Source organism: Sinocyclocheilus anshuiensis, unplaced genomic scaffold (assembly GCF_001515605.1).
Source record: "Sinocyclocheilus anshuiensis isolate Anshui unplaced genomic scaffold, SAMN03320099.WGS_v1.1 scaffold1170, whole genome shotgun sequence".
NCBI lineage: Eukaryota > Metazoa > Chordata > Actinopteri > Cypriniformes > Cyprinidae > Sinocyclocheilus > Sinocyclocheilus anshuiensis.
In genome coordinates, this window is record NW_015538055.1 from 800,714 (window position 1) to 824,149 (window position 23,436).

The 23,436-nt window shown below is 40.7% G+C and overlaps 1 protein-coding gene across 1 annotated transcript in view; it reads right to left on the bottom strand.

The window, feature by feature from the left end:
• Positions 1 to 23,436, bottom strand: part of msi2b (musashi RNA-binding protein 2b) — a 290,893-nt gene that overhangs the window by 25,594 nt on the left and 241,863 nt on the right. Inside the window, exons 10-11 of the mRNA XM_016478837.1 lie at positions 19,618 to 19,692; positions 2,912 to 2,971 (exon numbers count right to left, since the gene is read on the bottom strand). Of these exons, the coding sequence (XP_016334323.1) occupies positions 2,912 to 2,971; positions 19,618 to 19,692 (135 nt within the window). The remainder of the gene's footprint in view (positions 1 to 2,911; positions 2,972 to 19,617; positions 19,693 to 23,436) is intronic.

A 23,436-nucleotide genomic window follows, 5' to 3' on the forward strand; every position in this document is an offset into this window, starting at 1 on the left:
TACTTCAGTCTGTGTGCATTGAATTTATTTAATACACGAGTTTCACAATTTGAGTTGAATTACTGAAATAAATGAACTTTTCCACGACATTCTAATTTATTGAGATGCACCTGTATAATTAACAGTAAATAAGCTCTCGCTAGTGTTTTTTTTTATAGTGAACAGTGGATAACTTTCCTGAAATAAATGCAATATTGTTCGCAAGCTGTTTTATTTGACGACTTTCGGTTAAAACGCTGATTGAGCGATTATATAAGACATGATATGTTTCGGTAAGTTATACTGTATCTTTCAACATACCTTCTGATGTTCATTTATGTTTATTTTGAGCTATAACTTGTATTAAAGTGGAAGAGACGCATGCTCCACGCTGTCGCTTGAACTGAAGCTGCTACAGCGATCTGACATGTAACATTAATAAACAAGAGCGTCAAAATGAAATTTATTGTTTGAATTTTGTTATAAAATATACAGGATTTAAAAGCTGAGATTTTGTTTATTTTCAGAAGTAACAAAGCACAAAGCTCTTTGCGATAACTGTATTGGAGGCGCATTACAAAAAATGTTTTGTGAAGGCAAAACTGCGGATCTGGAAACCCTGGCTTGAAATACGGGTGTTTCATAGGGTCAAATAGAACCCTTATTATTGCTTTAACCTGGACAGCCCTAAATTCAACACAAGAAACATTTTCTTCATGCAAGTTGCAGTCTGACACACGTTTCCGCCACCTTTTGATTGACAGGAAATAATCGGCCCTGATCACCGGCTGTTTTTCAACAATCGGCCGATGGCCATTAGGGCAGGTAATTGTTTTTACCGGCCGATACGGATTATTGCCCGATAAATCGTGCATCCCTATATTATATTATATTCATATTTTTTTACCCTATCTGCATCTTTGGTGACCCACACAGAGTTGTGACCCCTAGGTTGAGAACCTCTGTTTCAAATACTTATCATTGCATCAAGCAGGTGGAGGAAGTGCAACAGCCCTTGGGTGATTGACGGAGATTGTGCAGTGATTAAGATGCTCTGCAAGAGCCGTCTGTGGTGTCACCATTTCACCAGAGTACCCCGCAGAATGGAGTGCGACAGCTCGTCTGTCAGAGCGGAGCCTCTGACTTTCTCTGTACCCTTGCCGGTAGGTTTGCGCAGGAGTTAAATGACTGACAGTAGGCACGCAAACACATCTCATCCTCTGCCTAGCAGCAAATGTATGCACAGCAGGGGTGTATAAACTGTGCTGTGCAATGGAGATCAGTTGGGTAATAGATGATGAGGTTCTCGGAAAAGTTCATCCTTAAATGTCAGTGCTCTGTCTCAATGGCTTTCTCACTTCTGTCACAACGCAACCATGGAGCGACTCCATCAGTCACAAAAGAGTGCAACTGCGCCATCAGCTTAAGATGCTAGCCATGGGGGATGGGAGGGTCCTAAAATAACTACACTGGCCTAATAAACTTGGTCCAGTGGGCCAAGACCTTACCTAATCACATTCCTCTCCAAAACACAAAGTATTTCAATGTTCAAATGAAAATCAAGCTCAAGATCTGAAGTTCACAATGCCAGCCTCGAGTATGACTTCTACAAGCTGACAACTATGACCACGAGCTGTTTAAAAGTCTGGAGACGCCATCGCCTGAGAGTCATTTCTCATGTAGCTCTCGTTTTAAACTCAGAGTCCGCTCCAAACAAGCCTGGTGTAATTCACGCACATTAAACAGCACAGAGATGCAGAGAGCTGTTTTTTTTTTCAGGCTAAGTTGGTTTCTTTAGCCGGGTGCTAATCAGAATCAGACACATCTGATTGGGTGGAGAGGCATGACTGATTGGCTCACGCTCTGTCGACTGCGTTTCTTCAAACCGTGCGCCGAGCCACATTTACGCCTGTCTGCCAATTACACCGGGGTGGATAGCTGTCTGCTGGAGAGCAGGTGTCAATGGAGCGAACTCGAGTCAAAATATGCAGTAAACGCATGCGCGTGAAAAGGTGTATGTTTGCCTTTTTACGTGCCTAGACAATGTAACAGTATGGATGTGTGTAAATAAGCTCTGCACCCGCTACGGCATTACTTTCTGATGGCCAATTAGCCAAGACCATCATTTCACATAGTGCTAAAGTCCAGACGTCAGCGAGAAGGCCGAGGGCTGTTCCTCCCTGCTGTTTATTTATTTAAGTATCCTTGTGTCTTACAGACAAAGTCAGATTGATAGATTAAGCTATCCAGTCTCCGGATCAATAACCACGGCGGAACGAGGGAGCGACTGGGAACTTTTAATGTGCACACTCTGTTTATTGTGCGCACACTGTGTTTTCTAGTCAAAGGCGAACAAAGTTTGTCCAAATGACAGAAGAAGGCATTAACGACCGTGAGCGCCGACGATTAAATGTGAGAACTGACAAACCAAGAGAAATGAAAAGGCTCATTCGTGTAAGTCCGTGTGTAATAGTGTTTTGTTTGTCTTTGTGTGGGGAAGAGGGTTAGCGAAACAAATACAGCAGCTACGGTAAAGTACAAATGGCTGTGCAAGCGGAAGGCGGCCCCTGTGCCCTGATCTGTTACCAGTTCCACCGACAATAAACCTGGCATTAACTAAATTAGGAAAACTAGGGGAAAAGCTGGTCTCAGACCATCGGCTAGTGGGGCGACTTCTGCCAGTTCCATAAATCACATCTACAACAGGAAAGGAGAGGAAGCAGGCAGGAGTCTTGAGTCCTGTCCTTTCCTTCTAACTACAGAATGTGTGTATATGTGAGTGTATATGTGTGTGTGAGAGAGGACAGAGGCGGCTAGAGTTAGGAGCAGCATGGAGAGAGCAGCAGTCACACAGATCTAAGGCCAGAGTGTTTACCTGGCCCTGTGCTCTGAGGGTATGCTGCGTAGCCGCCTCTTCCATGGGCCCCCCTACCTGAGCCGCGTGCTGCTGCCACTGCTGCCGCTACTGGACCGTACGCTGTTGCCTGGAAGCCTGTGCGGGTGGGTGGGGTTTGGGATCAGGATGTGGTTGAGGTAAGAGGAGAGAGGAGGAGAAGACACGTGGAGAGGGAATGGAAGGATAACAGAATGGAAAATGAAATAAGAAAAGAGAAGAAGAACAGAAGCGTGGAAACAGGGTTGAAAAGGAAAAAGTAAAGGAATGAGAGGAGAGGGGAGTAAAAAAAAATCAAGAATAGACATAAGATAAGAGGAGAGGTAAGAAGGAAAATAGGATACAGGGCAGAAAGTGAGGAAATAGAGAAAAGAGAGGAATGGAAGGGGATGGAAAAATGGACAGGTGAGAAAAATAGGAAACAGAGTGGAAAAAGGGAGTAGAGAAGTAATAAGAGAAGAGAGGAAAAAAGGTGGAAAGGAGAGGAAAAACACAGGGAACAGGGCAGAGGTGAGAATAAACAAGGGAACAAGGTGGAAAATGGGCATTAGCAAAAGGATGAAAGGAAAGGAGAAAATATAGGAAAGTAAAACAGAGAACAGGGCAAAAAATGAAATGTGGAAGAGTGAAGGTATGAGAGGAGAAGTACAAAAGAGGAAACAGGAGTAGGCATAGAAACAAGCAGACAGAAGAAGAGGAAAGAGGAGAAGGAGCAGGGTGGAAAATGGGGAGTAGTGAAGGGAGGAGAGGGTAAAAAAGGAGAGGGAAAATGAGAGGAGAGGATAAATTAGAAAAAAAGCAGGATCAAGCTACCTCACAACATTACTGACTCATAAAGTTGCTGCAGTGTCATTGCAGGTTCTGCAGGCTGCTGTAATGTACTGTGTACTGTGGGCGTCTTCGGAGTGTGGAGGAGACTGCAGTGGCCCTAATGCACTCTGGGTATTTCTGCATGGGTGACCACGCTGCTCCTTAGCTTATCTGTTTGAAGCACACAGCGGGAGGGCTACGGCTGAGCATCAGACTTTCAGATATGCTACTGAGCTTGTGTGGTCAAGTAACTGTGATAAACTAATTAGATTTCAGCTATCATGCGAAATGTAAAGGGACTAGAATGCTTTAATGGTGTAAATATAGCACTGCAGTACACAGTTATTCAATGGCCCAACATTAATTTGTTAAATAGCAAAAAAATATGAAAAAAAACCCTTTAGATTTAAAAATAATAATAATAAAAATAAATCTCTTTATTTGTTAATATGAATTTGATAGGGATTGTATACTAAATATGACAGATTACCTCAATGTCCTCTTGATATTTTTTGACATCAGTGGCATATGTAACACTTTACTCGATGCCTGTTTATGCAAAGGTATTCTTTAATCCATTCATATATAATACACCCTATAATAAAAAAGTAAATAATTCTCAGGATTATTTATTTAACATTTATTATATACTACTGTTCAAAAATTTGGGGTTAGATAAGATTCTTTTTTTTTTTAAGGATGCATTAAATATTAGAATAATTTCTGAAGGATCATTTGACATTGAAGACTGGAGTAATGGCTGCTGAAATTTCAGCTTTGCCATAATAGGAATAAATAATATTTTTAAATATATTCAAATAGAAAACTTTTTTTAATTTTAACAATATTTTACAATATCACTGTTGTAAATGTAGCCTTGGTGAAAAATAAAAGACTTATTTCACAAACATTAAAAAATCTTACCAACCCCAAACGTTTGATGAAAATGTAAATTATTTCAAGGCAAAAAAAAAAAAAAATGTATGTGACTTTTTATTGCCTTATAGTCTATACTATCCATTTGTCTGTGTATTTTCATTCAAATTTGTCATTTTAATTTTATTTTGTCTTGAGCATTTCAACACACACCAAACACTCATTCATCAAGCAAATGAGAATTTTCTACTTATGCAGCACCAGTTTCCATAACACCTCACAAATCACAAATTCACGCTATAACAAGAGCTGAAAAGAGACACGAGACCAGGGGGCGAGTCAGAAACCGCAGCTTGAATTCCATAAAGGCAGAGAGAAATCCAGCAAGAGCCAGAAAGATGATCCAGTGCAACACTATAGGGTTAACTCCAACCATGACCGGCATCGGCAGCACAAAGGCGATATGGAAATGGCTCCACGCTCCCGACACTTTGTAGTCCACTTAAGTCACTTATCTCTGCGCTGCCGCTCATGTTTGGGCGGGAGAACGAGGAAGCGAGACAGAGACGGAGAGTCGTAAAGCCGAGCAGGCGAATCGTCCTCCAGTTTATGCCTTGAAACTCAATCAATCAGGAGGATAATTTGGTCTCCAGGCAGTGTGAACTGATGCTACAGTCACACCGGCAGGGCTGGATGAAAGTGTCTTCATCTCCTTCCCGGTTTAGCGGCTCTTTATGGTGTTATTACGAGATTAGGCATCAGGGATTAATTGCTCGCTACCAAGTGCCCTTTAATTCACTTTAAGCGTGCGTTACACAGGGGAAGGGAACAGGTATGGAACAGCAGCGAGGAAGGGGGCAGAATGCATGTGTGCGAAATAAAGTAAACTGACTGTAGGTGAATACACTGACTGCAGAGTCCAAGATTCATGTTTACAAGACTTTGGCTTAATGGTTTTATGCACGACTACCTTCCACTAAAAACAATAGCTCTGTTCCAAAGCATAGTGAGCTGCCTCACTGCCTAAATAGCAAGTTGCCTTCTGAGGCTGTATTCTAATCATCATGGAAACTCATAAGTGACTGATTTGGAATGCTCTACATAGGAAGAAACTCAATCAGCATCACCAATAGCAATTCACAATTGATTCCAATAGAGTTTGATGTTAGCAAGTTGCTAAGCTAATGGCGAAAACACTGAATCATTGATGCAAGACACAAATACCGGGTAAAATAATGAGATTGAAAGAATATTGATTGAAACAAGGCATTTCTTAGAATTTGGGGAAAACAAGGTATCTTAGGAGGCAGCATTTTAAAAAGACAGAAAATAAAAATTCTATCCCTTATTCACCCTCATACAGTTGGAAATCTGTACTTCTGCAGAACATGAAACATGTTATTTTGAATAAAGTTTCATATATTTTGCCCATACAATAAAAAAGAGCCGTGTCCAAAACAACATCTAAGCCCACTGACTTCACTGTATGGAAAAACAAACAAAAAAAAAAAACTGTCATTTTTAAAGGGGTCGTATTATGCTTTTTCACATTTCAACTTTTGTTAGTCTGTAATGTTGCTGTTTGAGCATAAAAAAGATCTGCAAAGTTACAAAGCTCAAAGTCCACTTCAAAAGGAGATATTTTATTTAACAGAAATCACTTTTCAAAAACTACAACGAACGACTCGTTTGGACTACAATGCATATTTTACGGGATTTGTGATATCACGAATGGGACGAGACCTGGTTGAGCTGCACTAGAGAAGGCAACGAGTGTTATCACTATGTTGGAGACGCGCTAGCTTTCCCAAGGCAGACGAACTTAGAGTGGTTACAATCATCCGGGTTTAAATCACGCTCAAAATGATTTGATATTGACGCAATATTTACACTGAGGCTCGCAGGCGGCTATGGTAAGGGAGCATGACATTTCCCGACCAGGTGCCGAGTGCTGCCAATCACAACACCTTCTTTTGTGTTCCGCTGAAGAAAGCCAGTCATTCAACCTTGGAATGATGACATCATTTTCTCTTTTTGGTGAACTATTCCTTTAAGGCTTATGATGCCTAAGTAGGCAGCTCACTAGATTTTAGAACAGAGCAAATGAGCACTACGGCACTACTGTACACGGTAAGAACATGTGTCTTCTGTATTTGTGTGTGTTTGAAAAACAGAGCTAGAACGCGTGAGCATGAGTGTGTGTGTGGTGGCGTGCCCACGTGTGCAAGTCAAAGAGACAGAGAACCACTCAGCTTGCTCAAATCTGCAGTGTTCAAACATCATAATTAAATATTATCATTCTAGTGAACAATGAAGGACATCCACTCAAACGCTTCGTCAAAGTCATTATTATAATATAAATATAATTATAGAGCAGCTCTCTAATTAAAACACACATCTTTGGCTGCAGCGGTCCGTTCATGATTGAAAGCCAATAGACAATAAGTGGGTGACACTGGCAGATGGTTGGGTTCACATAGAAGGATGGATGGTAATTAGCCCTGTCTCTTACGGGTTCCCTCCTATTCTTCAGCACAGACGCCCTCCAAACCCTCATATTAGTGGCCTTAATAACCTTTCATGTGCTGCTAATGCCTAATCAAAAAGGAGTCTTTAGGACAAGATTAGCTGTAGAACTGAACAATGGGAATGAGCGCTTAACATCCAGATAAATGAAAGTATAGCCTATATAGCAGCTAGTGTTAAATATTTCAGCAAACAATGCATTTTCTAGCGCCTGTCGAATAACAATTCTTATTTGAAATGAAACAGTAGCTCCCAGTTAAGAGCGTCACCGTCGCCTTTGACAATGTGTTTTCACAGCATTTCTGGAAGAACATGAAGAAACCCTAGATATGCTGCATGTATGAGACAACCTGACACTCACAATGCAAATAGATTAAGACAGAGTTCTATGTGTGAAATATGTGGAGCTTCACACCACTTATAAACAGTGCTGAGAGTAACATGGTACAATTAATGCACATCTTGTAATTAAAGGACTTTATGAATAATACACTACAGTTCAAAAGTCTGGGGTTTGCAATGGTTTTTTATGTTTTCAAAATAAGTCTCTTATGCTCCGCAAGGTTGCATTTATTTGAGGGGAAAAAAGGGAAATATTATGAAATATTTTACAACTGAACTATTTTTAGGATTCTTTGATAAATAAAAAGTTCAAAAGAACAGCATATATCTAAAAAAGTATGTAATCCTTGGTAAATAAAAGTATTAATTTCTTATGCGTGTATATATATATATATATATATATATATATATAATGTAAATGTAGTGTAAATAAACAATACAGTACATTTGTACTTTTTCACACTATAATCCCACTAAATTTATATTTCAAACAAAGTCATAATGCACCTGTTATCCAGAGCCAAAACAACTGCTTTCATATAAAATTATTACTTTATATGAAAAGTTACTAATTACTAAAATAAATAAATAAAAATAAAATGACAGATTTAATTTCAGCAACTCCATGCAGCACACAAACAGCTCTGTGCATGAGAGACTCTTATGTTAGCATATCGCTAAGCTAACACAATCATCTAACAAGCATACAAAATCACAACTCAAACAAGTGCAGAGCAAAACCATCAGTATTATTATTTAAATAAAATAAACTATTTCTGATCAATACTTTTCAGGTAATAATGATCAATGTATTACTTCCTTAAAAGGATAGTTCGCCCCAAAATAAGTTATTCTCCCTGAAGTTGTTTAGACCCCACTGACATTCAAAATATTTTCTTTCTATGTTCCTCAGAAGAAAGTGAGTCATACAGGCTTGGGATGACAGGAGGGTGAGTAAATGATGTCAGAATTGTTTACATTTTTAGGAGAACTATCCTTTTAAGCATGAAAGTTAATTCAGCAACATCAAACTGAGAGACTTCTGGTCTCATCTGAGAGGCCGCATTTCACTTCCTGTAAATATTAGTTTTAGTCCCACTTATCAGCCTCTTCAGAACAAAACTGGCTCTTGACACGTGTAAAACATCTCTCAGACAATGGTAAACATGCACCCTGCTGCGTCCAGTCAATACCGCTGTTAATTGTGGTGCCGCTGAACTCTACTTTTCTTCTGAGCGGGTACCTCTCCACCCCACATTCATTCAGCTGATGTCAATATTATATGCGGATGCCTGTGTGCTAGAGATCTAGAAAGTTCTGGAAACAAATTACCTACTCAGAAACTGCAAATTAAGAAGGTTAATTCACACATCTCTCCGGTGCTTTGTTCCTGAAGAGGGTCGGCGGGGCGAGAGAGGGGGAGCTTGGGGTGGAGGGGTGAGTGTTATCCCCCAGGAACAGCTTGGCAGAATCAAATCAATTTCATGGCCTCTCTATTACCGAGGACATAACGCCAATATTTAGCTTTCCACTTTTACCCATTTTTCCAGCCTGTTTGCTCTGTCAGTGGCTGTGCTCGGCTGGGCAGGACTGGCCTGGAGGAGGGACAAGGACACATCTATTCCACCCCGGAGCCCTGGAGGAGATGCCGTCCTCACTCATCCCTTCTCTCTCTCCCACGCTATTTCCTCCTGCTGTCCCCTCACTTCTCCGTTTTCTCTGCCTCCTGAAGTCTTCTTACATTTTATGAATGCGCAATTTTTATTTTATGATCGCTAATGCCTGTTTGTTCTTGCCAGCAGTCCTCTGGAGATGCTCCAGTTTGGACCGTGCACCGTTTGTTTTCTTTTCTGAATCTGTGAGTCACAGACATTAAATAATCAGACACGGTCGATCATGATTTTAAGTCATAATGGCCATTAAATGAGATTAGTTGGGCTGCTAACATTAAAACAGAAATGGAAATACATCTGATGAATTTGATATTGAATGTATCAGAACATCATTTAAACCCCTGATGAAAATGGATCAAAGAACAGGAACCTTTTGTGTGCTTTTCAAACATACTCAAAAAGCGCTATTAGTTGATGTTGCCATTATAAAAGACATTCAAGAGAGAAACAAATTAGAAATGTGAGTGCTAAAATGAGCATCTTAGGGAAAAAAGGTGGATAAAAGAAAAGAGCAATCTCGCAGACCATCTTTTCATCCGGCAAACGAGAGGTGAGTCATGCTTCTCTAGTAGAAGCCCTTGACTTGTATTACTTTCAAAAGGGCCGTTCTGCAGAGCTATCAAAGACTGCTGGAAGCTTGGGCAATGAGGCTTCCAAATGCACAAGCCCAAGTGGCAGAGAACTCCTCCGTATTACACCCTCCTGCTCTTATCTACGGCTAATGAGGGTGCTGACGGTGAAGGAGACACGAGACGTGGCGCTGCTCTGGAGTCTGTGGCTTTGGGAATTACAGGTGTGAGAATCGTGGGTCAATGCTGGCTGCAGAGGTTTAGCCGCTTGTGGTGGAGAGGTGTGAATTTAGCTGTAATTATTTCGACGAGGTGAGCGTGGCCGAGGCCACTGTTTACCACATTCAATGTGGTTACAGAACAATTACACTGCTGACATCCAGGAGCATGAGCGCAAAAAAAAAAAAACTGATTTGAACACTGTTTAGGGACATGAACGATACCTTATATCATGCCCACGTTTGTATAAAACATTTTTTTTTTTCACAGGGTGATGTTTAAAAAAAAGTTTAAAAAATCCCATAGGCTAACAATGAAGGGACAGAGCTACATCTAGTGACTAAAATATACTAGACTTGGGCTCATTACCTTAAACATCATAGCAACCACCTAGCAACCACATAGAACAAGCTTTGCAATGCATAGGAACCACCCAGAACACTCTAGAAGCAGCATGACAACCAATCAGAACACCCTAGCAGCAACCAAAACACCCTATCAACCACCCAGAGCACTCTAACAACCATCTAAAACATCTTAGCAACTGCTTGAAACCACACAGAACAATCCTGCAACTGCTTAGAAACATCCAGAAGACCCTAGTAGCTGCCTTGAACACCCAAAAAACCATAATATAATATGGCATGAAATAATAACATGGCATTAAAAAAAGCATCTTATATAGAGGTTTATAACCAAACATGTATTTTAATGATTATTTTTCGATCCACTCTGAAAAATGTGAGAATGTACTATGGTTCACTCATGATCAGAGGTTAAATACACAAGCAATGTTTTCATTGATCTGAGAAGCACATTAAGGGGAAAAACACTGGAATATATGAACGGCCACAGGGAGCATCACATACAAGGTGTGAAGCTGTGTCTGACTAATAGTGCATCTTATAGAGCAATTTCTGAAAGCAGAAGGCATGACCAGATTTCTATAGTACATCCATCATCTCAGGCCTGTATAAAATAGGCCAGGAGGGCTTTCTGAATAGCATCACAAAACAGCAGTACGGCTGGGTACTAGGGCTGGGCGATGTGTCAAAAAAATCTTATCGATAATCGCCTTTAAAAATATCGCGATATCCGATAATATCGTCTACCTAATCCCCACCTCCACCACGCCCCGCCCCTGCCGAGAAAACATTGCCGACATGCACCATAAGCACACACCATCTTCAGTTTGGTATTAATTATTGCCACAAAGTAGTTTGGTTTTTACTTTTCTTAGTTTGTACTTAAACTAACAGAAAACATTAGCTTTGCTGTTATTTTGGTGTTGCTAATAATTTCCACTCTGTTCTTATCAAATTTGTGTTTGAAATGAATTTCGTTTTGTGAGGAGAAACTGTTGAGGAAAAATAACAGAACCCAATTTTAAGTTCATCATGGTGAAGTTGGACATTCTGGCGGTGATTGTAAGAATGATAAATGCATGTTAATGTCATATAATAATGTCTTGAATAAAATATGCAGATTTTCCGATGTTTCTCTTTCTTTTTGGCATTATCGCCTGTGTAGACACATTTCAGTGTTGGGCTGCCGAAACTCCAAACGCATGCATGTTGAGGGGCAAGCTGAGAAGTCTAAAGGGGCGGTCACACTAGACTTTGAACATGCTAAATTTTTTCGGACGCCGCTGCGAATATGGGTGGGAGCAGGATATGACATCACGCGCCAAGGTCTCCGCTCAGTTATCACAACATGGATTCCGATGTGCTTGTACTGTGTCTTTTGCGATGGCGTCGAAAGCGTCTGGAAAGTAGAAGGCTGTGGGTTCACCCTATTCTACGGACTCGGAATGAGCAGGGAGAGTTCCATTCTTTAATTCAGGAGCTTCGGCTGGATGAGGATCGCCACAAGGAGTACTTTCGGCTCTGTCATATTTTTTTTAAATTTTTTCGGACGCAGCTGCGAATATGGGCGGGAGCAGGATATGACATCACGCGCCAAGGTTTCCCCTCAGTTATCACAACATGGATTCCGATGTGCTTGTACTGTGTCTTTTGCGACGGCGTCGAAAGCGTCTGGAAAGGAGAAGGCTGTGGGTTCACCCTATTCTACGGACTCGGAATGAGCGGGGAGAGCTCCATTCTTTAATTCAGGAGCTTCGGCTGGATGAGGATCGCCACAAGGAGTACTTTCGGCTGTGTCATATTTTATTACCATTTTTTTAAACTATAGTGAATAAACTGTATTAATGAATGAAATGTTCAAGGTGTCTGAATATATTTTGGTTTGACTGTACATACGTACACACATATATATATATTAAATTTTTAAGTGCTGTGCTTTAAGTGCTGTAGGTTTTTCCCTTTAAATAGGTAATTTTATAAGTTCCTGTGGTGTGCAAAATTAATTTAAAAATGAGTCTGAAAATATAAATATAAAATAACAAACAACATTAAGTTTAAACTGCAGCTCAAAATAGAATAGGCCTATACATGTGTAAGAACACGAGAAAGAGAGCTCAGTCCAGTGTTTGTGTATATAAGAGGCGGCTTTTGTGCGTGCGCTTTGCGTGTGTGTGCAGCACAGAAAACAGCGTTCTATTTCGTCTTCTTGCAGTTGAATCTTTTGAAATCACAATAAATGCGCATATAGAAATCGAGACGCAGAATCGAAATGTAATTTTATAACAAGTAATTTGATTCCTGACCTTAGGCATCTGATCTGATTTCCGAAATTGGAATAGCTTTTCGATTCCCAACCCTCCTACTAAATTATTTCATTCTTGCATGCAAAAAAAACCTGTATGGTGACTATGGGGCTATGTAAAATATTTTTTGCAACTTACTAGGTTTATCATTTGTAATTTTTTTCCCGATAATGTCGATAATCGTCTGTTACCTGACTGTTGACATCGACATCGCGATACTTACGAGACATCGTCGATATACGATAATATCGTCATATCGCCCAGCCCTACTGGGTAATATACATCACAAAAGATGTCAAATCATGTGAAATCAGCAAAGGATATATTGTATAACAAAAGCTAAGTTTATATATACCTTACAAGCTAGGCTAGTTATTAAATTTTTTGCATACAAGTCATCTTACCTGGTTTACATATAATGCTTAATCTACACAAAGCACAGCGCTCTGAGCAGGAAAATGGGGGATGGAGGAAGACGAATGGAACTGTACCCAGGGGAAGAAGCTGCGCCAGGGGAGGCAGTTCAGAGAAGACGCCACTTTACACAAGGCAATAAAACCTGCAACCACTCAAAAGAGAGACATTTTTCAAAGAGGTAATGAGCAGCAAAGAAAAATACATATAAGTTCTGGTTCACAGAACAAATAGAGTAAAAGAACAGCCTGACACTGCTGCATAAATATTACTGGTAAGGCTTTAGCTAAGAAAACCCAAGTTACCGCCTAAGAATACAACAGGGAATGCATAGGGCAAAGTCACCACTCTGAATGTCGTATTGACGTATGTCAAGTGAGGAAACCAGCCCATTAGTTAAATACAGAAATGTATAATGCCATGTGCTCAGCAAACAGGATCTTAATTCAGGATCTAAAGTTCAACACCAGACAAGAAAGGAAGATCAAAATGGTGATCGACGCACGAGCGGTGAACTTTGTCACTCTGCTGAAGATCACGACATCTGGGATTTGAAAGATCCGGATCTGGTTGGCCTGCTAATGTCAGAACCTGCCGAGACATCAGCGAAACCTCATATGGCTACAGCAAACCAGCCTACCTCCCCCGCGGCTTCCCGGCCCCCTGGATTCAGGTCCAATCACTGCCATCAGCATGGGCACATATAATGAGACTGCAGCCCAGGGACAGGTCTCCTCTACTGGCTGCCTGATGCCCTACTTTGCAGTCTGCCGCCTCCTTGATGAGGGCAATTACTGGCCAGACAAATACTATATCTCTGGTAGAGGGGCACAGGGATTAATCCAGCAGGGGCAGGCAAAGTCACCCTCTCATCAGGCCAGATTCTTTAAGAAGCTCATCTGTGGGCATTGGACGTTTCATTGATGAGTATGAAAGAGGGGGCTGATCTGTGGTTGTACGACAGGCAGAAATGGCAAGGGGCTGATGCTAATCTAATTGTATAGTAATGTACATCTAACCATATGCACTTTCAAGGCTATGCTGCAGATTTCAGAATTCACTAATGCTCAGTAGGCTGCATAAGAGCAGTGCTAAAGTGCAAAAATGATCTGGCCAGAGGAATGGGAGACAGCAAGTGGCCCCAGCTGACATGTCAGAGAGTGGCTATTAGCTGAAGCAGGCAAGCCAAGAACTGCATCATTGCTGACAATTAGATTTTGAATTATTCTTTCATTCTTGGGATATTTTCAAACTTTAATCTTAAAACTTTTAAAGTGTAAAGTTAAAAAAATTGATCTAGAAAGCAAAGTTTGACTGACGTGACCATACCCTTAACCAGATAGGATGCAACAAGTTTCCGGCAAATTATTTGTGCATACTCAAAGTGAAAATTCTTGACTAATAATTTTAATTAAAAAATAAATAAAAAAATAAATAACATAAAATTAATTTAAAAAAGTACCATTAAAAACATAATAAAAGAAAAATAAAATGATAAAAACACAATATATCACAACATAAAATATGCATATAAAAATAAACCAATAAATAAAATAAAAAAATAAACAACATAAAATATCCAAAATAAATACACACAATACCATGTAATAAAATAAGCAAAACAAAACTAAATAAAATAAAATCCACTGTGTAAAGCAAGAAATAGAAACTAAGCAAATGACAAAATATAGCTTTTCGTTTGACAGATTAAAAACAAAAACACTACATCTGTAAATCTGTATCTGTAGCCTGATCATCTTTTGCTTTATAATCTCTTAATTAACCACGTCAAACAATGAGCTAAAGGACAATGAGTAGTGAAATTGCCTGTCTACAGTGAAATCTGACTGGTTCCCTCTTCATTTAACTGTATATTAAACATCAAAATACGCTGTGATTGCGCTGTCATGTGACATTTTGCAGTGCCTCCCTAAAGGCAAAAGAAGCTGCTCCATTCAGACAAGTGTCTGAGTTGTGGATCTGATACAAGCTGATAATCAAACCTGTACTGGTTAAACCGCCTCTGCAGTGCAGAGCGGGATATGACAGGGATTCAGCCTGACTGTGGGGAACAGCAGATGAGTCATCAGCGTGATTACCTCAGGCAGGGCGCATGCGACAGGCTGTCTAATCTATCGCTACGAGACGACCTCCAAAATGACCTCTGCCACCGTGCACTCCGTAAACACACATAACATCTGCCCACGTCAGTCAAGAATTACCCCTAAATGAAGCGGCGGGATACGTTTTTAAGAACCGTGTGTGTGTCCAGCTCAGCGGTCCCTGTTTTGAGCATGTAACATGGTGAATGTGTTTGCCTCATACCTACTGAGTTAATAAGCAGCCTTTTCAATTAGAGCTAATTTGGGTGAAGAGCTGAATGGGGTAGTGCAGCTGCAGGAGACTTCACTGTTGCCTATTCATCATCTGCTCTCTCTCTCTCACTTTTTCTCCTCCTTTTATGATCCTCTCCTCACAATGGTTCAAAGAGAAGAAATTGTGCCGCTTTCCTTAAGTCTGTAGGTGCTGCCAAGCTCAACGGAGCAGGGCTCATATCATATCTTCCCTCAGCAAGTGCCACTCACGCCTTGTTTCTGTCATCTCCCAATTTCCTCTCCTTCTCTGTCTCCCTTGCCTCCCACACAAAGAGCATCTCTGGTCAGCCAAAGAGCCATCTTTATTTGTTTGTTTGCACTCCAATATCCTGCGAGCCCGGTTGTGTTATCTGTATGATGGGACCGGCAGAGGGCTGCGCCGTAGAGAATGGAGAGGGGCTCCGTGCCCGACAGCCTCAGTGTTTGCATAACTGATTGGGCCCTAATCAAAAGTGAAGCATCAATTTCAGCTCTCCCCGTTCTTCCTCCTGAGGAGAACGGAGAGATAAATGGAGGAATGAGAGCTAAAGGATGGTGTTCTAACACACTGTTCATTCCGACTGGGCTGAGAGGGGCGGCGACCTTAATGTCGGAACAACCTTCAGCTCTCATCAGCACCAGCCACGTCAAATGCAAGAAATCGTGGCAGAATGAAGATGAGGAGAGATGATTCACCACTTGGAAAACCAAAAGCGGTTGGCACTCATGTGGGGCGAGATCAAACAGAGGAAATAAACAAAACAACAACAGGGTCGCACTGTAAAATTATCTTTTATAAAACCACCTCTACTTGCGCTCCTCTGGATCAATGCAGCCTTAATCTACAGACTTACGCCAAAATGAGAAGATCTTCTCTCACAGCTTGGGGAAAACCCAATGGATCCACAGGCTTGCTGGAGAGACACTGAGCATTAGATGTGTTTCTCATGGATTTATAGCCTCTGAAACACCCTTCTCGGTCTCATAAAAATGAGAAGAACAATGTGTGTGCGTGTGTGTCCTGGCGAAGGGGGAGATAACAGTGAAGGTGGCCTGATCCTGTCAGCTGTTTCTTATCTTATCTACCAGAGGACATGTTAGTATGAAAACGACAATAGCAGCAACACTTGCTCAGAAAATCTGCCATAGCACCATTGGTTGTTTATGCCTGTATGTCTTTGGGGCAAAGAAAACACTAAATCCATCCGTGATCAAAGCTGTTCCCTGAGGAGAACTAGAAAGGTAAAAACACTGTATATCGATCATACGCACATACTGTAGCATTACATGGATTTACTTCCACCCGAGTGCCATTGATAAGCAATATGTAGTTCTTGTTTTCATTAAAAGTCCACACAGTAACTTGCATACATGCACAGATTCAGAGAAAACACACGCATGCCATCCCCTGTGACCTGTTACAAATCCAGTCACCTGTGCAGATTACAAGAAGTGCCTTGAAAAAAAATTACCTTCTCTCTTTTCAACAGTCAATTTTTAACCTTCGCTGCAGCTGAGCTTATAGTAAATCCCAGGTGCTACGAGCAGTCTGGAAAAAAAGCTTTTTCACCCTATATGTTCAACAGCAAGGTCATTGACAACATGTGAAATGGAAGAGCGAGGTGACCCTTTTGGAGTGGCACTGGGCAGATCATTTTACAAGAAAAGCCAGGGGATTAAATGAGCGGAGAAAAAAAGGCCCCTTTTTGCACTTAGAACTGCAGTTTAAGTCGAGCGGTTTGTAGCCTATTTTGCTAGTGAGTCATATGCCAGCAAGACCTTCAGCTCTATATCCAGGGTCGATATCACTAAAAATATGCATTCGATACACTCGATTGCTTTTCAGCTAGCGTTATGACGCTTCCGGCATGGGCGGACCTGCATGTATTTATTCGGCCGGTTATTTTTAGCATCAGGTGGGAGTTCAGCGTTTAGATATAGGCCTACACATATATTTCAGAGGTGATTTGCTATGTTGTTAGGCTCAGAACTGTTGCTAACATGGCGCTGGGCTAAGACTTCTCGCTGAAGAGAGTGAGCCCACAATGATGTTTTAATCCCCCTAACCGGGCTTAGTCACAGTAGCTCTTCCTCAAGCGCCTGCCAATTTACACTTCCTCATTATCTATTACTCTCGTTCATCTTCGTTTATTTATCTAAGTCACCCTCAATGGTTAGTTTGGGACGGCTGTACGGATTGTTTGAGGTTTATTTGTGGGCTGGCATCAAAGGGGAAGATGGCTAAGTGTTCTCGATGTGACAAACAGCCACCTTTACGCTTAACAGCCATTTCAACATAAGAATTTCATCGCCAGTGAGGGCCTCTGAGCAACTGACAAACATGAAAAATGTATGCACATAAATAAGGTTGCAACCCCTCTTGAAGATACTCTGATTGCAGACGAGGGAGGCTACATACACAGCTCCATATGTACAGCTGAAGATCAACTGCATGAACACAACACCATTTTGAAATTGTCAAGAGCTGTTGTCTCATGTTTATGAAGAAAATATTCAAATGAAGTTCCTATATTTTTTTAATTATTCCATGCATAATTTTTACATTAATGAAAAGCATCATACAGCAGATACATCTACTTGGGACTAGTGCGGTGCTTGCTGAAAAAAGACAGTAAAACAGCACGGACCAGTCTAAACTGGTTTGCTGATTTTTAAAGGGGTCTTGGGAATTTAAAGGGGTCATTGAGTGCTACATGCACTTTTACATGTTGTTTGAACTGAAATGTGTATTGGCAGTGTGTGTACACAATCACCCTATAATGATAAAAATCCACCCAGTTTTTTTTTTTTTTTAATCTACTAAAATCTTTACCCCTTTCTCAAATCGAGCCTATCTCAGATGCCTGTCTGTGTGACATCACAAAAACAGGCCCCGCCCACGATAGTTTGATTGGCAGTAGCGTTTCAGCACAGACTGGACTGGCTCCTTACCTTAGACCTGCCCTGAGTGAACTGCCATCAGTCCGCCAGTGTTTCACCGCCGGAGCAGATGTAGTCTATGTGCTATGTCTATGTAGCCTAAATGCGTGCAATGTTGTGCAAATCATTCGTGATCCAGCTTCACTTACAGAAGAAGTGAATATAAGGTTTTTTAATGAATCTTTTCAAATCGCCTTTCCTAATAATGTGCTAATTAGCAAGTTTCACGATGAATGCGAAGGAAACAGTCCCTCAGAGAGCAGCTCGGAAGAGAGGGGTGGGGTCAGCAGAGCTCATTAACATTTAAAGGAAAATGCTACAAAATGGCTTGCTCTGAAAAAGCTGTTTTTGACAGGGTAAAAAAGGTTTTTACACTACCATTGAGAAATTTTAACCAAACTATGTTACAGACTTTTCATTAAGACCCTAAAGAATCATATCAACTTGTGGAAAATGGGCATCCAATGACCCCTTTAACAGTTGGTCACGTTGGAAGACCAGTGTGATAAACAAATTCATCCACCCATTAAATGAGGTCTGCCTAAAAGTAAATATACACAAAATACTTTTAGGCAGACCTGGTTTAGTGGGTGGACAAATTGATATATAGCTTAGTTTATATGGTACACGTTTTTTTTTAATACTGTATGTTTTTAAACTTTTTATCTGATCTTGCTTAGACCAGATAGTCCAGCTTAAACCTGCTAACCAGACTGGCTTAGACCATTGTTTTTGTTTTTTATTTTATTTTTTTCAGTAGAGATGAAAAACAAACACACGTGTATCAGAAATACATAAGGTGCAATTAAAGCAGTATCAGATAAACCAGTGAGCAGAACATCATACTAAAATATACCATGCACGTTTTGATTCTGCTTTGGACCATCAGGTTATCAAAGCTCAGTTCTGAGAACTGAGCCGTGAAATAATAGAGCTGCTTTGCTGCATCACATTTATCCCAGACAAAAAAGACCCCTCTTTGTCTGGGATAAATTTGTGAAAGGAGAGAAAATGAGATGCCCATGGGTTTGTTTGTAGCTCACATGGGTTTTAAAAACATCTTGTGTGGCGGTGTTATCTGTAAAGCTACAAGCATGTGGAAGTGGGGCTTCAGCAGGGGGCCGAACAAGGCAATATGTGCGTGTCTTTGTACATTAAGATGTATAATGTTTGAGTATGTGAATGTGTATTTAAGTATAAAGTCCCACGGCAAAGTTTTCAGCATGGGGCTGTAGCGAGAGGCAGGGACGGGTGCTTGTTGGTGTTTGTGAGTTAGCCGGTCAGCAGGGAGGACATTACCTGATGGCAGCAGGAGAGAGAAGCACCATACAGAGCTTAACAAGATGGAACTTACCAGGGAATTGGTAGCTGTAGCTTGGGGCGAAACCAGTGTATCCTCGGCCATACGTTGCTACAATGTTTGGATAACCTGAGGGGAGAGAAGAAAATCCGGGGATGTGATAAACTGCTCAGACCGCCCAGAGCTTCCCTATCACACCAATAAATCAGTATGCCATTTAAAATACACATACAAGCAAGACGCAAGTGGAAACGGCTCCTCTTTCACCACATAACCGCAGCCCTCCCCACTAGGCTGCAATGTAACAGATTAGCTGGCTAGCGAACTTCAGTTTGCAGTGATGAACAGCATAAACATCACAAGACACAATCTCACTTCATTCCCTGGGGCTCATCCCTCTTTTTTCCCTCGCTGAGGGAACGGACATGTCTGCGGCTGTCATCTCTCTCTCCCTCCCTCCTTCCTTTTTTTCTCACCTCTCCACTGTCATTGATCGATAACCCTTATTTTATAGCCCGGGCTAATCGATCATGAAGGACACGACAGAGCGAGACAATGGCAGGCTGATAGTTGTGGCAGGACATCACGGATTAAAGTCCCTCCGCGCCATGCAGCCTCGGCCTCCTGCGCGCTAATACCGACAGGATGGCACGAATATGATTGAGCGATTGCAGAAGTCATTCGAAAGTGGAGCGAAATGATGCAAAAGGCCGCAATCTGTTTTTTTCCACCTCTCGCCGTCTTTGCTGAGGCAGAACTTTTTAATGATGACGCTCAGGCGAGTGAGCTGGCTTCCCCTTGACTATTTTATTATCTGAAATACATCTTGTTTTGGAGTGAGGCGAAAACACGCCATCAGCAGCGTTTACAACACTGGAACGCATCCTGCTCGTGCTGTTAAGGAAAAGTGGGATGCGACCCAACGCACATGCTCAAGTTGTCTCTTTGCCAGCACTGAGAGACGGGCCGCTGCGTGTCCCTCTTTACCAGGCTAGAGCCCAAAGACCCATTGTTCTTATTCTGTCACAATGTCTTATTACAGTGTGAGCCTAGACACTAATTATCTGGATGGCTTTCAAACAGAAGGAAAAAAACGTTTTCCAACGCAAGCGAACGTATTAGCCATATTGTTGCTGCAAATGCCTGAGGGAGCGGGCCGCTGTAATCACGTGAAAGCAATATATATAGACTCCACTATGCCCTCCTCTTTTTAAGGACTCTACAGAAAGCGTGTAATTCACTATCAGCCCCGATTCTTCCCTCCCAAACACACCTGAAAGAATTCGCTAATAGTTATTGGCTGTGCACAGTGCGAGCTTGCACCAAATGATCGCTAGTGGCTTATCCTTGGCTCTCGGCCACAAATGTGAGTTGGTGCTGGAGAGAATAAATATACTCCACCGCAAGTTAGGCTAGACATAACTCGGATCAATTCGGTTTGACATTGCAGAGGCAGACTGGTGGGAAGTAGTCTATGTGAAGATATTGATCCTGTCAAAGTTTCTTTGGTGAGGGTCAGTGCAATAGTAGAGGCTTAAAAGAAATAACTCGCTTTTATTAAGTATTCTGTTGTTATTGACTGGTTCTGAAAGGAGGCTTTTGTGCTGGTTGCGGTAAATGTTATGTAAACCACAGAGTCAGTTTTAAAATCAAAGACCATTCTTGAGGAAAGTTCAAATCTGAGGGAATCAGGAAGAGAAGGAGGATGGGATAAAAGTATTAAATATACTACTGCCTGAAGTATACAGAAAAATGTTGCAGAACCCATTCTCCTTAAATGGATAGTTCACACCCAACAAAAAAAAAAAATGGTTGGAAATGTTTAAACCCAATGACGAATTTACAGGATATTCCAGTCTCTCCATCCTTTCTGCTTCACCTTGTAATTTTGCCTCCGAACTACATGCTTAAATGTTCTGCAGCAAGGTGGCCATCTTAAATTTTGCTCCTTCCAAGTGCTGTATCATATGTTTGCGAAGCCTTAATATCTGGGCTCCTCCATCTCTCTCGAGACTACAGCAGCTCCGTGCACTCTTCTCTTAAGGAGGAGCAAATGCCAGACGCACAGACTAAATATACATGACATGGGCTTTTCCTGTGACATTTAGAGAGATTACTTTAAATGCAGAGGGATGGCGCTCTGTTGACAGTAGGGGATTAACATACTGGTAGGGCCAACACCTATGGGAACAAAACGCAGAAAAGAGAAATCAGCAGTGCTTCAAGGCCTACAACTTTTCAGTTTTCTGAACTCACCCAAGTCTGCTTGGGATACAGTTGTGGGATACAGTTCATACAAGTCTCTTTTGCTCAACAAGTGAATTTACTTAATCATAATAATAATAATAATAGGATATATAATTAACAATAATATTAGGAAATATTATTACAATTTAAAATAACTTTTGTATTTTAATTAGGGCTGTCAGTTTAACGCGTTAACTTAATTAATTAGTTATAAAAAATAACACGATTAAAATATTTTAACGCAGTTAACGCACTGGCCCCGCCCCCAGACCTGTACATCATCTTACATTTCATACAGTTGACTGTTGACAAATACGATGCAGCGCAACAACTCCATAAATGCAGGTATGCCCTAAAATTCAAGATATTGGTGCAAAAATGCCCCTGTATGTGTTTTTGTCTCATTTATATCATATGATAAGCGATATCACATGAGCAGCGAGAGCAATAGCGGTCATCATTTACTCACCCTCATGTCGTTTCAAACCTTTCTTTTATGGAACATAAAAGAAGGTATTTTAAAGACTGTTGGTAACAAAGCTCTTTTGGTTACCAATGACTTTCATTGTATGAACAAAATATACTGAGATGTGCAGCGCAACAACTCCATAAATGCAGGTATGCCCTAAAATTCAAGATATTGGTGCAAAAATGCCCCTGTATGTGTTTTTGTCTCATTTATATCATATGATAAGCGATATCACATGAGCAGCGAGAGCAATAGCGAGAGCAGTATCACACGAGTTCTGATTTTGTCCCAAATAGCACAAGTTTAAATGTGATTTTATACAGCATTTCAGTAAATAAGAAGTTGATATTGTGTTATATTTTAAACACAATAATATGGATTTTGCTCAATTTAGCAGAGAACATATTACATTTAAAGCCACAGCAGAATTGTTGTGTGTCTCCGAGTAAACACAGCGTTGTTTAGTTTCTGAATGAATCCGCATTTTGAATGAATCGTGTGAACCAATGATTCAAAGACCCATTCATGTTTATGTGAAATAAGTATTTTCAATGACTTTAAACTTTAATTTTATGTTGAATCAAATAAAACAGTTCTAAAGCTACAATTTGTAATGTCTACTTCATACTTTCTCATTTAACACAAAAATAGCTTTAAATAATCTTTTGTGGGTATTTTCACAGTCAAATTTATTTTGTGATTAATTAAATTAATTAATCGAAACATCATGTAATTAATTAGATTACGATATCACATGAGCAGCGAGAGCAATAGCGAGAGCAGTATCACACGAGTTCTGATTTTGTCCCAAATAGCACAAGTTTAAATGTGATTTTATACAGCATTTCAGTAAATAAGAAGTTGATATTGTGTTATATTTTAAACACAATAATATGGATTTTGCTCAATTTAGCAGAGAACATTACCTTTAAAGCCATAGCAGAATTGTTTGCGCATCTCCGAGCAACACAGCGGTGTTTAATTTCTGAATGAATCCGCGTTTTGAACGAATTCATAAAGAGAGCCGTTTACTTCATTCCTGAATGAATTAGCCATTCGAATGAATGAACGACTCAACGATATTTACCCCCACCTGCTGGCAGATTTTCTTAGAGTATCATTTAATAAAAAAAAAAAAAAAAAAAAAAAAAAAAAAA